This window comes from Ictidomys tridecemlineatus, chromosome 2, assembly GCF_052094955.1.
Source record: "Ictidomys tridecemlineatus isolate mIctTri1 chromosome 2, mIctTri1.hap1, whole genome shotgun sequence".
NCBI lineage: Eukaryota > Metazoa > Chordata > Mammalia > Rodentia > Sciuridae > Ictidomys > Ictidomys tridecemlineatus.
Genome location: NC_135478.1, coordinates 82955745 through 82971350, shown reverse-complemented (window position 1 = coordinate 82971350; position 15606 = coordinate 82955745). Strand labels below are relative to the sequence as shown.

General features: G+C 38.7%; 1 protein-coding gene across 7 annotated transcripts in view; it reads left to right on the top strand.

Annotated features, from left to right (window-relative positions):
- Hectd4 (HECT domain E3 ubiquitin protein ligase 4) overlaps positions 1-15606 on the top strand; it is a 177864-nt gene that overhangs the window by 70173 nt on the left and 92085 nt on the right. For all 7 annotated transcript variants that reach the window (XM_078039056.1, XM_078039054.1, XM_078039055.1 and 4 more), the window contains exons 8-11: positions 4820-5012; positions 11625-11783; positions 14309-14422; positions 15081-15221. In XM_078039056.1, the coding sequence (XP_077895182.1) occupies positions 4820-5012; positions 11625-11783; positions 14309-14422; positions 15081-15221 (607 nt within the window). The remainder of the gene's footprint in view (positions 1-4819; positions 5013-11624; positions 11784-14308; positions 14423-15080; positions 15222-15606) is intronic.

The window sequence follows — 15606 nt, the reverse complement described above, 5'->3', positions numbered from 1 at the left end:
ACCCTCAGGTTGGAGCATCTGTGATTGGTAGCTTGTTAGTTTTATTTGGTTTTGCAGAGAATTACCTCTTTCCCACAGTGACAAACTCACAGTAGCTTAATTGTTTTCTTCTCTCTTGGAACCTTGTAACTGCAGTTGACTTCTAAAGGTGACAAGCAGGACAAATGGTGCTGCTTTGAGCTGGTATAGGGGAGTTGTGACGATCTTTCTTGTTTCCTCATTGGATATTCAAATCCCCTCCACAACCTCCTCACAGTTTTTTTTCCCTCTGGCATCTTTAGTTTGTGGAGGGCTTGTGATCCTAGCCACTGTATACAAATGGACGTTTTCATTTAACCTTACTCCCATGAGTCCTGAACATATCCTTCAGTAGCCACCTCTGAATCTGTCATTTATACCTCTTCAACATTATGGATGAATGGTATGAATGAGGAGGGCCTTCTGCATGCCAGGTAGTATCATGGGAGCCTGGAACATAGTGTTCTGAAGCTTATATTCCAGTAGAGGAAATAGGCATCCACTTTCAAGCAGTGATAAGTATAATGAGGAAGATGGAGTAGAGTGAGGTAATAGAAAAATGATTTTTGGGGGAGGTGGGCTATTTTAGGTAATGGGCAGGGGAGCCTGTCTTAAGGAGGTGATATCTGACCTAAGACCTGAATAGAAATCAAGGCATGGGGCATGTGAGACCAGGCAGAGGAGCATTATAGACAGAAGAAATGGCTTGTGCAGCCACCCTGAGGCAGGGATGTGCTTGGCCTGTTGAGGGTGGGACAGCAGGAAGAGCTTTGTGGCTCAAGTAGAGGGAAGAGAGAGTGAATCGAGCAATGGATGATACAATAGGAGGAACAGCCAGGCCCTTTGCTTATAGGACCTGAAAGTTATTTGGATTTTATTCCAAGGAGATGAGAAGCTCTTGGACAAGAGTTTTGAGCAAAAAGGCGATAGGATTTTGTTTTAAAGGTTTGTTGTAGCTGTTGGGTCAAGAATAGTCAAAAGCCACATATAAAGACTCTTAGAAGCAAAATAACCATAGAAGAGACCAAAAAGATGAACCAAATGTGTATAATGTATAGATTGTTCTAATTGTTTTATTTGGATCTAATTTATGGATTCAAAATTAGGTCATGTTAAGAAGTATTGTTAACTTTGTTAGGTGTGATTACATTGTAGTCATTTAAGAAAATATATTTTATAGGAATACATATTGAACATGTAAGGGTGAAATAACATGATGTTTGGGATATATGAAGAAAATATGGTATTTTTCAACTCATATCCAGATGATGTATAAATGGATTTTATAAAATTATTGTATTTATTTTTGTATTGTTAAAAATTTCATAATGAAACATTTTTTAAAAGAACACAGCATAAATAGGGGGCAAGAATGGGATCAGTAGGAGGCTACTGCAGGGGACCAAGTAGAGAGCACATTGCTATGGTGAAGTCGTGTTGGGGGACATAAAGGGAAGAGATTCAGAATGTATTCTTTATATATATATATATATACCTTTATTTTATTTGTTATTTCTATGTGGTGCTGAGAATTGAACCCACTGCCTCACATATGCTAGTCAAGCGCTCCACCACTGAGCCACAACCCCAGCCCAGGATGTCTTCTTTTTAAAAGTCGATGACGCATCCTTTTATTGATCCCAATAATAACATGCGGTATCCAAAGCTATCTTTGGTTTCTTTAAATGCTGGAACTTAAAACATTTACTGCCTATCCCTAAATAGAATAATGGGGCTTTTTTTGTGTGTGTGTGACACTGAGATTTAAACCCAGAGTGCTCTACCACTGAGCCACATCTCCATCCCTTTTTATTTTTGAGACAGAATTTCACTAAGTTGCTGAGAGTGTTTATGGAGTTGGGATCCTCCTTCCTTAATCGCAGGCTTATTTTCTTACTTATGATCTCGATCTCTCTCTCCCTCCCCCTCTCTTTCTCCTTGAGATTTCCAAGAGAGACCATATGTTAACTTTGTAATTAGGGGGGGAAAAACATATTTTTGGACACCTGAACAAGCTAATGTGATAGTGGATGGGAAAGGGGAGCTACTCTAATTTGGGTTACTGGTGAGGACTTTCCAAGGAAGGACACTTGAACTCAGACCTAAACTATGAGAAGCAGCCACTGATACACAGGGTAGCCAGCCATTCCACTTTGCTTGGAATTGAGGGATCTGTGGGGCATGGACCTCTCAGTGCTCAAAATAGGGTAGTCTTGGCCAACTGAAGTGGCAGATAGTGTACAGCAAGTAACAGGGCCTAGAGTCAGGGGGCAGAGGACAGGGCCATGTAGTGAGAAAGGTTGATTGAGGCAGCTGAAGAGGGAGCCAGATTGAAGCAGGAGACTAGTTGTGGGGCTGGTCCAGTCATCCAGCTCTAGATGATAGTGGCTTGGACCCATGTGGTTGCCAGCAGGGCAGCCTCCCATCACTCCCAGCACTGTGCTGCTCCTCCCCCACTCAACTCTCTCCCTCCTTCCTAAACCAGTGCTTGTTAGCCTCTGAGGAGCTGCTCTGCTAAAGTAGAGGTTCCCAGCAATTGGCCATGTGTGCAGCAAACCCCAATCCTCCTTGCTTCTCAAAGGTGCTTTATCAGTTTTTTTTTAAATTTTTTGAGTTGTTGTATTTTTTATACCGTTTTTATATCTTTATTATTTGTTTATATGAGGAACTCACCCAGTGCCTCACACATGCTAGGCAAGTGCTCTGCCACTGAGCTACAGCCTCAGCCCTCAGTCTTTCTTTTCAATATTCTCAAAGTACTCAAACACAATAATGCAGTTTTTTTTTTTAAGTTATCCATTGATTTTCTCATAGGGCCAGATGGGTAATGTTTTTGAATGCCAAGCTTAAAGTGATTGATTTTTATCTTGGCTGTCTTTGCAGGGTTATATTTAGAGTTGTGCAACATAAATAGACTTAAGACCACTAAACGTTGATCCAGCAGGAGGGCAGGGGTAAAGCAATGCAGCAAGAAGTAGGTATGTTACATTTTAGGTGACAAGGGGTTATTCAAGTAGGAATGTCAATGCGGAGTGTTGTGGGAAATTTAAAAGGTGGGGCTAGATCTTTGTGGCAAGGATGGATCTGTAGATAAAATGCCAGAGTTGCCACAGAAAGGTAGGTTGAGTTAGAGAGAGCCTTGATTCGATTATTCAGTGTTTTTTTTGAAGGTTTCCTAAGTACTGGGAACCTTATGGAGACCAAGCAGAGGCAGGATCTCTGCTTTCAGGCAGCAAGCATGCAGTCAGGGCAGGAGAAGGGCTATCAGTGAATGAGCCAATGAGCAAAATGATTCCATAGACTGGTAAGAGCTGTGCTGAAATAAAGCGGTGTGATGTGATCTGGCTTGGGATGGAGGAGGTTCTCTTTCAGACTGGCAATAAAGGAAGGCCTTTTTGAGTAGGTGACATTCTACCTGAGTCCTGAATGATAGGAAAGAGCCAGCCACAGAAAGGTCTAGGGATAGGGTCCAGATGAGGGTCTGAGGACTAGAGGCTAGGGCTGACCCTGGACAAGCACCACTTCAGCAAGCTGAGAAGTGGAAACAGCAGGGAAGCAAGAGAGGAGTTCCGGTGCACCCTGGGCTGGCTCCACAAGGTAGCACAGTGAGTGCCTTACTGTAGCTGAGTGCTCATGGGTGAAGAAACAAACCAGGATTGTGTTCCACCACCATGGCTAGGGACAGAGAATCCCAAGAGGGCTGGCCACGCTCAGTCTGCAAGGAAGTCCAGAATAAGGTGGATGGTTCTGGTTTTAAGTTTCTGGTGGGCTATCAAAATGTCTGCTCCTTCGAGGGTGCTGAGCTCAGACAAATAGGAAGCAGAGGGTAAGGAAACAGGCAGCATTTTCCCACTCTCTAAGAAGTCCTTGTGAACGCTTCATCACTGTATGAATCGCTGCCTTGTTACCTCCAACTTCTCTGCTACCAACTTTCCCTTGCATTCCTGCTTCATTTTCTGTTGGCTTCTGAAGACTTCCATTTCCTCCTGTCTCCTTAGCCCACCACCGCAGGCCAGTCTTGCCTACCTTCAGAGGTGGGGCCTGTTTCTCCCCAGATCCAGGAGCTGCATCTAAAGATTCTTGGGTTGGAAGAGAAATGAGAAGGAAGAGATATTTATCAAGAAGGAAAGCCAGGGAAAAAGAAAAAGTGGGAGCCGGGTGGTGTGCTGGAAGTCAAGCTCCAGAATGGTGAAGGAATTTTGGCATCATAATTCCAGAGATTTTCCTGGGGAATAATCAGTTGATGAATGAAAGAACTGCTGGGTTCAGTGGTGGTGAAGTGGGATATGTTCCCAGCAAAGTCTGCCTCCCTCCTGGCGGCTCTGCCAGCACCCGAGCAGCTAGGGCCAATGGGAACCACTGCTGGTGGAGAATTTGGATGTTAGCCACCAACTGTATTTCAAGAAGGCATTAACCTCATAGCTCCCCTTAGCAGTAAATCAAAGGCTGATTTGTTTTCCTCTCATCTTACTTGTACCTGTCAGAGGCTCATGATTAGTGAGTGTTGCCTGTAGAATTGAGTAAAAGGAATTTTAATCAACAACTTTTCCTAGAATTTAAACTTGGCTCATTACATTTTGAATATAGGCCATAATGAAAAACGAGAGCACTCAGACTTCACATAGCCTTCCTTTTGTTGGCAGTAATTTCTGTGGAGGTCTTAAATTTTGAGCGGTAGGTGTACCCAGATGCAGATTTTGCATTGTTTTTAAGCAACGAGGTCACGATAATATTAAGTAATCATTTTTTAACTAAATGGAAACAGATATTATTTCAGGATCTTGTTTTCTTTAAATATCAGGTTGAAAATGGTGTATTTGTAGCCAACCCACTTCAGGAACGCACAATTCTAATGCGAAAAGAGGGTGAATCTGCCAAAAGCATTAATGAGATGCTTCTGAGTAGACTTTCTCGGTATAGAGCTTCCCCATCAGCGACCCTCGCAGCCCTGACTGGGTCCACCATCTCCAACACGCTGAAAGAGGATCAAGCAGGTAGGTGGCTCTGCCATTTCAGGCCCGTTTCTTGGGATGGTTCCATTCAGCATCTTTTTATTGAGCACTTACTCTGTGCCATCTGAAGTGCTTTACTTTGCAGAGTTTTCATCTTATATGATCTTCTCCTCATTGTCCAGTTTCATTCCAGGTTAACTCCTGTTGTGGGTTGTGGACATGAATTCATATGAATCTGTAATAATTCAAACAGTCTAGCTTTAGCTGTGAATATCTTACCATCATTACTGTTGGGATACATTAATTGATTTCATGTTTAGTATATGATTCATGAATGTGAAAGATGATATTTAGCATTATGTTCACTAAATTCAATCTTGAGCAGGCAAGAGATATACTGTCTACAGTGGAGATTTTGTTATTTAGAATTTATCATTTAATTTTTATCATTTAATATTTTAAGATAGATGATATATTTACAAAGTCTGAAGGTCAAAACGATGTGGTAACCTAATACCTATTAACATGTTAATAAGAATGTGTTTTATTAAAAACATCTTGGTGAAAATGTTAAACCCACATGCACAGAAGTCTTATTCCCACTGAGGTAATCTGTTCTGTGCTCTTCCCCTCTAGTTGACTATAGTTATCAAATTTTATTTGCATTTCCAGGGTTTCTTAATGCAAATGCAATTAAAGCCAAATTTATGTTTTCTTTTTTCACCTTTTTAAAAATAAAAGGTATCATATTATAAACACTGTCTATTCCTTGAAGGCAGGAATTCCTAATTAAGATAAGCCTTTAATGGGTTCATAAACATGCTCTTCCAGTTTTAAATAACATTTCATATATGTCCATCATAACTTTCATCTGATTTTCAACACCCCCCAAAAAAGTTAAGAACAATTATTCTAAGAAAGTTCACAGCTTATATATCAACTGCCTTGGTTTATGACAAATCATGAAGTGCAGTAAAAGATAAATTTAGAAAAAGATGCCATATATAGAAAAATGTATCTTAATATGAACTTATTGCAGTTTTATGCTTTAATCTTTTTAGTGTTTGAAACACTAGGAAATAAAAATATTTATGGTTCATTCATTAAAGACTATTAAATAAATCCTTATTAGTTTTTATTAGAATTTAAGGCTATTATTGTATTGCCTCAGGCCTTGCTTATACTAAACATAAGTGAGAAAGTATTAATAGTTGTAACTTGAATGAGTGTGTAATTTGAGTTCAGGAAATACTTTTATAGGGCAGTTCTTTTTCACCTATGTAAATATTTTCATGACAGGATGAATGAAGTGTTTTATTTTCCTCCACATTTTTTATTGGTACATTATAGTTGTGCTTTATGGTGGGATTTGTTGTTACATATCAGCACATGCACACAACATAACAATATAGTTTGGCCAATACCCTCCCTGGCACTTCCCCCTTCCTTCCCCTCTTCTCTTCTCCTCATCCCCTTCCTCTATGCTGTTGGTCTGCCTTTGCTTTTCATGTAATCATCCCCCACCTTTCTTTTCATTCTTCGTCTCTAGCTTCCACATATGAGAGAAAACACACTAACCTTGACCTTCTGAGTTTGACTTATTTCATTTAACATAAGGTTCTCAAGTTCCACCCATTTTCCTGCAAATGTCAGAATTTTTTTTTAAATGACTGTATAAAACTCTATTGTGTATATGAACCACATTTTCTTTGTCCATTTATTTATTGTTGGACACTTATGCTGGTTCCATAGTTTGGCTACTGTGAACTATGCTACTATATAAAATGGGTATGCATATATCTCTGTATTTTGATGACTGTAATTCTTTAGGTTAAATACTGAGGAGCAGTATAGCTGGATCATCTGGTGGTTTCATGCTTAGTCTTTTGAGAAACCTCCATACTGATATCTCACAGTGGTTGTATTAATTTACAATCCCCCCAACAGTGTAAAAGTGTTCCTTTTTCTCTGTCCTCTCCAGCATTTATTATCATTTGTATTCTTTTTAAAATTAGTTCTTTTAATTATGCATGATGGTAGAATACATTCTGATAAAATTATTCAAGCATGGAATATATCTTGTTCTGATTAGGATCCCATTCTTGTGGGTACACGATGGTAAGGAATTCACTTAGGTATTTTCATGTATGTACATAGGAAAATTATGTTAGACTCATTCTACTGTCTTTCCTATTCCCATTCTCCCTCCCTTCCCTTCATTCCCCTTTGTCTAATCTACTGGACTTCTCCCCACTCCCTTTATTGTGGTTTAGTTTCCACCTATCAGTGAAAACATTTGACCTTTGGTTTTTGGGGATTGGCTTATTTCACTTAGCATGATAGTCTCCAGATCCATTTATAATATCTTGTTTGTATTCCTTTTTTTTAATATTTATTTTTTTTAGTTGTAGTTGGACACAATACCTTTATTTTATTTATTTATTTTTATGTGGTGCTGAGGGTTGAACCCAGGGTCCTACACATGCTAGGCGAGTGCTGAGCCACAATCCCAAACCATATTGTTTGTATTCTTGATGACTGCCATTCTGACTGGTGTGAGATGAAATCTCAGTATAGTTTAGATTTGCATTGCTCTAACTGCTAATGGTGTTGAACATCTTTTCATATATTTGTTGGCCATTTGTATTTCCTATTTTGAGAAGTGTCAGTTCAATTTATTTGCTCATTTAGTAATTGAGTTCTTTGTTTTTTGTTTTTGTTTTTTTTTTGATGTTAAGTTTTTTGAGTTCTTTATATATATATTCTAGATATTAATCCTCTGTCAGGAGAATAGCTAAAAAAAATTTTCTCCCACTCTGTAGGTTCTTTCTTCACATTCCTAATTGTTTCCTTTGCTATGGAGTAGCTTTTTAATTTGATGCCAGCCTATTTATTAACTGGTGGCATTATTTTCTGAGCTTTAGGGTCCTATTGAGAAAGTCATTGAATAGGCTGAATTCTTGATCTTGGTTTGTCTGTTGGGAGAAAATTGATTCCTACTTAAACAATGGACATACTAAGGAATATCTGTTGGATAAGAAAATATGTGCAATATTAAGAAAAAAAAGACTTCAGAAGGCAAAAGTATATTTAGAGTTTTGTTAAAAATGGTATCTGTATTCAAAACATATGATCTCATGTACTCTTATTTATAGTCTTTGTATTCATTTAATCTGATATTGCTACATTAAAAATTTACCAGCTTAAATGGACTTTTGAAAATTTTTTTTCTTTTTTCTTTTTTTTTGGACTTTTGAAAATTAATTGAACATTCAGAGGATCTAGAAGTTTCATTCCATGACAAATTAATACCTATTACCAGGTTAATAAGAATGTTGATTAACAACTCTTAGTGAAAACAAAAAGAAAAAAAAAAGAAAAGAAAATAGGAGACATCTTTGTGAAAATGTTAAGCCCACAAAGTTGCTAAATCTCCAGTCATTGCTGTTTGGGGATTTCTTTCTTTTTTAATATTGTTATTATTGTTGATGGACCTTTATTTTATTTATTCATTTACATGTGGTGCTGAGGAGATAACCCAGTGCCTCACCCATGCTAGGCAAGTGCTCTACCACTGAGTCACAACCCCAGCCCAGGGGTTTCTTATTTATGAAAATTTATGCTAGGAATTTATGTCCTGAATTAATAATATATTTGGTGTGTGTTACAGTTTTTTTTTTAAATGGTGCTTTTTAGAAGTACAAGTATTCAAATATCAGACAGATTAGGTTTCACTTTACTCATTTTTCTGATCTAAACTATCTGAAAATGATTTGACATCCATCTAAGCTATAAGTTCTGTTTTACAGCCTGATCGTTACCCAAGTCAAGTGCTCTGCTTCATTTTCCATTGACATCATCAGTCTTTACTAGGCTAATTATATGGACAATCCTTAAATTCACTCCAGGGCTGGGGGTACAGCTCAGTGATAGAGTGCTTGCCTAGCATGCACGAGACCCAGCACCACAAGAAAAACAAAACAACACATCTTTGGAAACTTCACTGTAGGAGAGGGAAAGGGTAATACTAGGGAATGATATTGGCCAAATTATATTTTTGAATATGTAACAATGGTATGTATTATGTATAATTTTAATGTGCCAGTAAGAAATACAGAAAAAAAATTCACATCACATTTCAGCTGTGCCAATAAGGGAGATTGTAGTATGCTTTATACCTCTTGATTAGAAATAAGAATTATTTTATTAATGATTATTTATGCCACTGAACATGAATAAAGAAATATGTTTAATAGATTGTCATAAATTATGTAGGTATTATTTTGTGATAGATGTTGTGAAAGCTTTTACTAGGTTGAAACTTTTGGTTGATTAAATATTTGAAATTATTTGTAATTAATATAATATCACCGGGCTGGGGATGTGGCTCAAGCGGAAGCACGCTCGCCTGCCATGCGTGCGGCCCGGGTTCAATCCTCAGCACCACATACAAACAAAGATGTTGTGTCCTCCGAGAACTAAGAAATAAATATTAAAAAATTCTCTCTCTCTTACTCTCTCTCTCTCTTAAAAAAAAAAGTGATAAAAAAAAAGAGATTAATATCCAGAATATAGGACCAGGATATATAGCTCAGTGGCAGAGGGCAGAGGGCAGAGTGCTGACCTAGTATACAGGAGGCCTTGGGTTCAAACCTCGAGAGAGGGTGACTAACATGTTAATATGCAATATAATATCACAAATATATCAAGAATTTGTTCTATGTAAAATGAAAAGAAAAAGAATATTTAGTAGAGTATTAGTTTCCTCAGGAGAACACAAGTAGGATTCTTATTTTGAGATTTAATCCATGTGAGGATTCATTCTTTTGAAAGGATTTTTATTAATCAGGAAGGAATTGAATATTGGGAACACCTTTAAGAAATGGTCATAACAGCTCTTAGATGGATGCCTAGACATCAGAACTTTTCCAACTGGAGCAAGATAGCTCTTTAAGCCTGTGCATATGAATTGTAGGCACATTTGCACCAAATTCATTGAAGAGCTGCTGAAAATTCTTATCAACACCTCTAACCAAAAGCTGCACCCAAGTTACACTACCAAACAAAAGTATGTTTTGGAAGTCAGCACTGAAGAGTCAAGAATCCAGATTTGGTTTCAGAGTCACAGAGCTAGGCACTGATTCCAGATAATGCCAGAACTTAAGGAGGCTTTGGAATCAAGCCAAGGCCCTGGTGAGATCACCTTTGGGAACAGATTCAGAGGTCAGACAGTGTTGTGCCACCTACAGCCCCTCAGCTGCACACCCTCATCGAGGCCTTCACGGACAACCCCTACCCTGGGATTCATTCCAGAGAACAGCTTGCTAAGGAAATCAGCCTTCCTGAGACCAGAGTCCAACTTGGTTTCAAAATAGACCTAGTGTGCATAGAAAAAAAGAACCTGATGAATCCTTCCAACAGCTTCAGGGGCAAGGTCTCTGTCAGAGATCAAGGTATAGAAGACACATAAAATGGCACCAACTTGAGCCCTTGTGATCCAGTCACTTCCCAAAAGCCCCACCTCTGAACACTACTGCAGGACCCAGCCTTCAACACAGAGCATTTGGGGAAACTTTCAGATCCAAACTATAATGGTAACATTGTTGCTGGTAACCAATTTCCTTCTCAAACTGAAAAGTACTTTGGCATTAGTGGAAGTAGGGCAGAATTAGTTCTGGTTCTACCTGATAGATACATTGCCAGTATGCTTCAACCTCTGCCCTCTCTCAGTTCCTGTTAACCATCTGTGTGGAGTTTAAAAGTATTTAAGAGAAGACAGAAGCAAGGCTGATCCCCAAGAGCAAGGTAGGAATCTTGTATTCTGAAATATGTATTTGGAACAGTGTCTTATTCAGGCCAGAAGCAGAACTTAACTCTGAACTCAGTTTGGCCAGATGTCCTGCCACCTGCATCAGTGACCTACTGAGAGTCAGCAGTCATCTCCAAGGTGCAAGGAGATGCACTTGGAAATTACTACCGAGGAAGAATTGGATCCTTCTGGCTTATTCAACAGAAAAGTCCAGTGGCACCAGTTGGCCAGCAACTCAAGTTAGAACATGGTGAACATAGAGACAAATCCAGCATATTTGATATCATCACTCTGGTCCCTAAGGCTTTTAAGTCTTTCTGGGAGTGTCCCCTCCTGATGGGACTTTAAGCCAAGCCTTCTGGAGATGATAAAAGATTATAAACAGGACTTCAGGAGGCAGAGACAGGCACCAAAGGCCCCGCACAGTCCTTCTGATCCAGCCTGGCTTTGGAGTTCATCAGACCTTGAGACAAAGAAAATAAACTTAGTAATTAAATAATTTTTCAGTAATTACGATAAAAACTGATTCAGGCAAAAATCATTAACTGACATTAATAATCTTAAAGTCAAAATTTAAAGAACAAGATGTACACCATCTGGAAGAATTTCCTCATTTTTTTTTTGATAAATAAAAATTGAATATTAAAAAAAGAAGGAAATGGTTATACATATAATAGGAGTCTTGGTCAGACTCTGAAGCAAGAAAATAATTATTTTTTTCATTAGTAAGTTTAGGTGTATCTTTGTTTGGGTTTGGGGCTCCTTCATTATATGCTAATCTGGTCTGATAATCAAATTAATCTGTGTCAGGTATTTTTACTCATCATTTTCATTTTCTTCTCCAGCAAATACTAGCTGTGGGCTACCTTTGAAAATGCTCCGGAAGACACCCATTTATACCTGTGGCACATACCTGGTCATGCTGGTCCCACCTCCAGGAGGATCAGGCAGCTCAGCTACTCGTTCTCTTTTTGGTGGAACAAGTGGCTTGTCATCTTTAAAAAGTAAGTGAATTTCATTTATGACACGTTCCCTGATTTATCTCAAACTCTGAAATTTAAGACTTTCTTATTAATTAGTTTAAACTACTCTGTTAAACACTTTTTTGCAATAACTCTCTGATAACACAAAATAATAATTATCAATGTCATTATAAGTCAGGAGAAAATTTTAAATATCTAATGTTTAAGCTTATTATAAATATGTTTTTATTTACTTATTTATTTTTGGTGCTGGGGATTGAGCCTTGTGCATGCAGAGTGCCTGATGCCCCACACCTGCTTATGCTAGACATCTTTCATATGCTTATTGGCCATTTGAATATCTTTTTTTTTTTTAATTTATTTTGGTACCTGGGATTGAAACCATGGGTGCTTGATTACTGAGTATAATCTCCAGCCCGTTTTAAAATATTTTGAGACAGGGTCTCGCTAAGTTGCTGAGGCTGGCTTTGAACTCGTGATCAGTTCCAGAGCCACTGGGATTGCAAGTGTGCGCCACTGCTCCCAGCTATGTGTGTCTTCTTTGGAGGAATATCTATTCAAATGCTTTGTCCATTTTTAAATTGGGCTATTTGTCTTTCTGCTGGCCGTTAATCCTATTAAACTTTTTTAGTCTCCTTAGCATGTCTTTTCATTCTATTGAAATTGGCCCCAGTTGATTAAAGCAGGTCTTAATGGTGCCATGTTTTTTCAGGAGAGTATAGTTGACACAGTGATTCTGTTTTAGTCTAACAAATCGGTAGATGCTTAAATTCCCTCTGCCATGTTCCACATTGGTTATTGTGAGAGCTGCTCAGTACAAGAAAGAACTGGTGTTTGCCTTTAGGAGCTCCTAGTCTAGTCAGGAGAAATCATAGAGATGTGTGAAACAACTAGAAGACGGTAGATGGTGCTGTCTCACTGCTCAAAGCAAGGGGAGCAGATGTACATGCTGCAGAATCAAAGAAGGGATCATGGTGGAGTGGGACAGGAAGGAAAGACTCCCTGAGGTCTTGAGTGTCAAGCATGGAAAACAGGTATTATTCATAGAAGTGTTCAAGTGGAGGGAAAGCAAATATGCACAATAAAAAAGAGATTTGGGGGAAGATAATTTTATTGGTGTGCAGGGTGGAATAGTAGAAAATAGAGAAGAAAGAGTATAGATTAGGGTATGACTCAAATCAGATGGATGAGGATCTAGATCACTAAGGTGATGGGAACAAGAAGAAACACATTCAAGAGGCACAGTGCCAGAATTTTATATTCTAAAATAGGGAAGAAAACAGGATGTCACTACTAGTAACTAACACATAGGTTTCATGTTTTAAACTCATCTTTACAGTCAGTGTCAAGTAGTTACTTTTATTGTTAGCTCCACTTTATAGATGAGGACCCTGAGAGGTTCAGTAACTTTCCCAGGGTCACCCAGAAGTGGTAGAGCTGGTATTTAAACCCAAAAACCTGAAGCCATTGCTTTCCAACACTCCTCCACCCTGTGTTAAGGGTAGAGGCTTAAGTGCCTGCTAGTGTCAAAATCTGACTTTGAAGGAGAGCAGTTGAGCCATTGTGTGTCTACCCACCATTACTGAGCACCAACTTAAAAGTGAAGCTTCTTGTGAATGTTGCTGCCTTGTGAGGTTAATAATCATAACCACTCGTGCAGTTGCCCTTTTGATAATCCATGTTGAAAAAACTTTCATGAAGTAGTTACTATTTTAAAAACACTTTAAAAAACATTTCATTATAAATTTTTGTTTGTTTGTTTTTGTGGTTTTGGGGACTGAACCCAGGGCCTTCAGTAGGCTAGGCAGGTGCTCTACCACAGAGTAGCATCCCTAGCCTTTCTGATCTTATTTTGAGAAGGGCTACAAGTTGGCCTCAAACTTATGGTTCTCTCCATCCTCCCCATTACCCAGGACCATTACTGGGTGTGCACCATGCCCAAATTTATGAAGATATTGTTGTGATAGTTTATTTTAGTGGTCTTGCATATTTTCTGCCTCCTCATTGTTATCACCAGTAGAAAACAACAAAAAAGGTATGATTTTAATAAAAGTCTTTGTATTAGCATTTCATTGCCATGACATAGACAACTTTACGGAGGAAAGGTCTACTTTGATTCACCATTTTAGGAGCTCTAGTCCATGATTAAATGGCTCCATTGCTTTGGGTCTGAGTTGAGGTAGAACATCTTGGTGGAAGGGCATGGCAGAGGAAAGAACTCAGCTCATCGTAGCCAGGAAGCAGTTAGAAAGGGACTAGAGACAAGATAAAGTTCCCAAGGGTATACCCCCACTGACTTTCTTGCTCCCCGCTGTATCCCACTATGTTCAGTTTCTACCACCTCCCAGTAGTTCATTCAGTCATCAGTGGATGAATCCACTGGTGTGGTCAGAAGCCCTCAGGATTCAGTCATTTCCTACAAGCTCCACCTGTGGGGCTAAGACTTCAACACATGGGTCTTTGGGGGACACTTCATCTGCAAACTCTTACAATCTTTGAAAAGTAATCTTTAGGCTCATTAAATAGCTTACTGTTTGTTTCCAAAGTCCTAGCCTCCAGCTTGGTGTATAATATTTCGGATGGTCAGTTCACAAGTCGTGCGGATCTCATAGATGCTGCTGGAAGTTCACTGGGTCGTGGTGCTCTTGTACCAGGATTGGGTAAGAAATAAATGCACATGTTTCCTTAGAAAATTTAAAGGTTCTGCAATTTGGAAATATCTTGTCAATTCCTGTGGCATTCTAGTTTTTCTGAAAAGAATTTTAATACTACCCTTTAATTTTGAGGAATTAATACAAGAAATTGCCATGTGTAAAATTCTCTGCATAAACTGCTATTGAAGATACTGTCTCTTAGGTTGTATGATGATGCCTACAACAAATTCTCAAAGTTTCTGCCATAAAAAAGTTCCTGTGAAGAATATGCTTAGTAGAGAACCAACGTGATGTAATATGTTGCATTATTTTCTTTGTTAGGCTTTTTGTTGTATGTATTGTTAGTTGGTCCTCTTTTTACCTAGGTTTTTAATGTAAGCCACTTAAACCCTTTTTGGAAGTAGGTCACATGTAAATCAGTTGCTAAGAACTATATGCTTTGCAAGACTTATTCCTTCTCACATAGGAGTTAAGCAAAACTGAAAATTAAATCCTGGCCTCTTGCTGAGTCCCAGTCTAGCACTTTGCCAAGGAAATCTGTGAGAGCAGAGATGTGGTTGTCAGCATTAGAATCCTTACCCTTCCATCCTTTAGCAGTACTTATAAGAAACATGTGTAGAGGCAGCTGGCTACACAACAACTAAATAATGTCTGTATTCCACAGGCGCCTGTTATGATACAGTGAACAATATGCTGTGGACATGCTCAAATGATTACATCGATCAGTGGTGTAATCCTGGGAATCAAGCCTTCCATTATGTGTGCCAGAGGCTGGGAGTCAGCCACATCATCACTGAACCTAAAGGTGAGACGCACTCTTGGTCCTGCACTAAGATCCCACCCACAGACTGCAGCAGCACCTAAGTAGGTAGGGACTTGGAGCACCGACAAATGCATCCCAGCCTCCCCTTGGAACTTAGGAACCCACAATCCTTTGTTATCTTGATCCTGAAAGGTTGGTTTATGCTTAAATAAGTATAAATAAATAGAGGTATTGAAATAGTCCATAGACTTTTTCAAAGAGAAATCCATATGTCCCTCCATTGTCAGAACTTTAGTGTAAGAGTTTATTATTGTATTTGGCTTGGAATTATATGCTGTTATAATGCTTTACATTGATAACAACTTATTCATACCTAAACTTAGATTTACCAATGAAGGATCTCTGTTTCTTTTTTTTTTTTTTAATA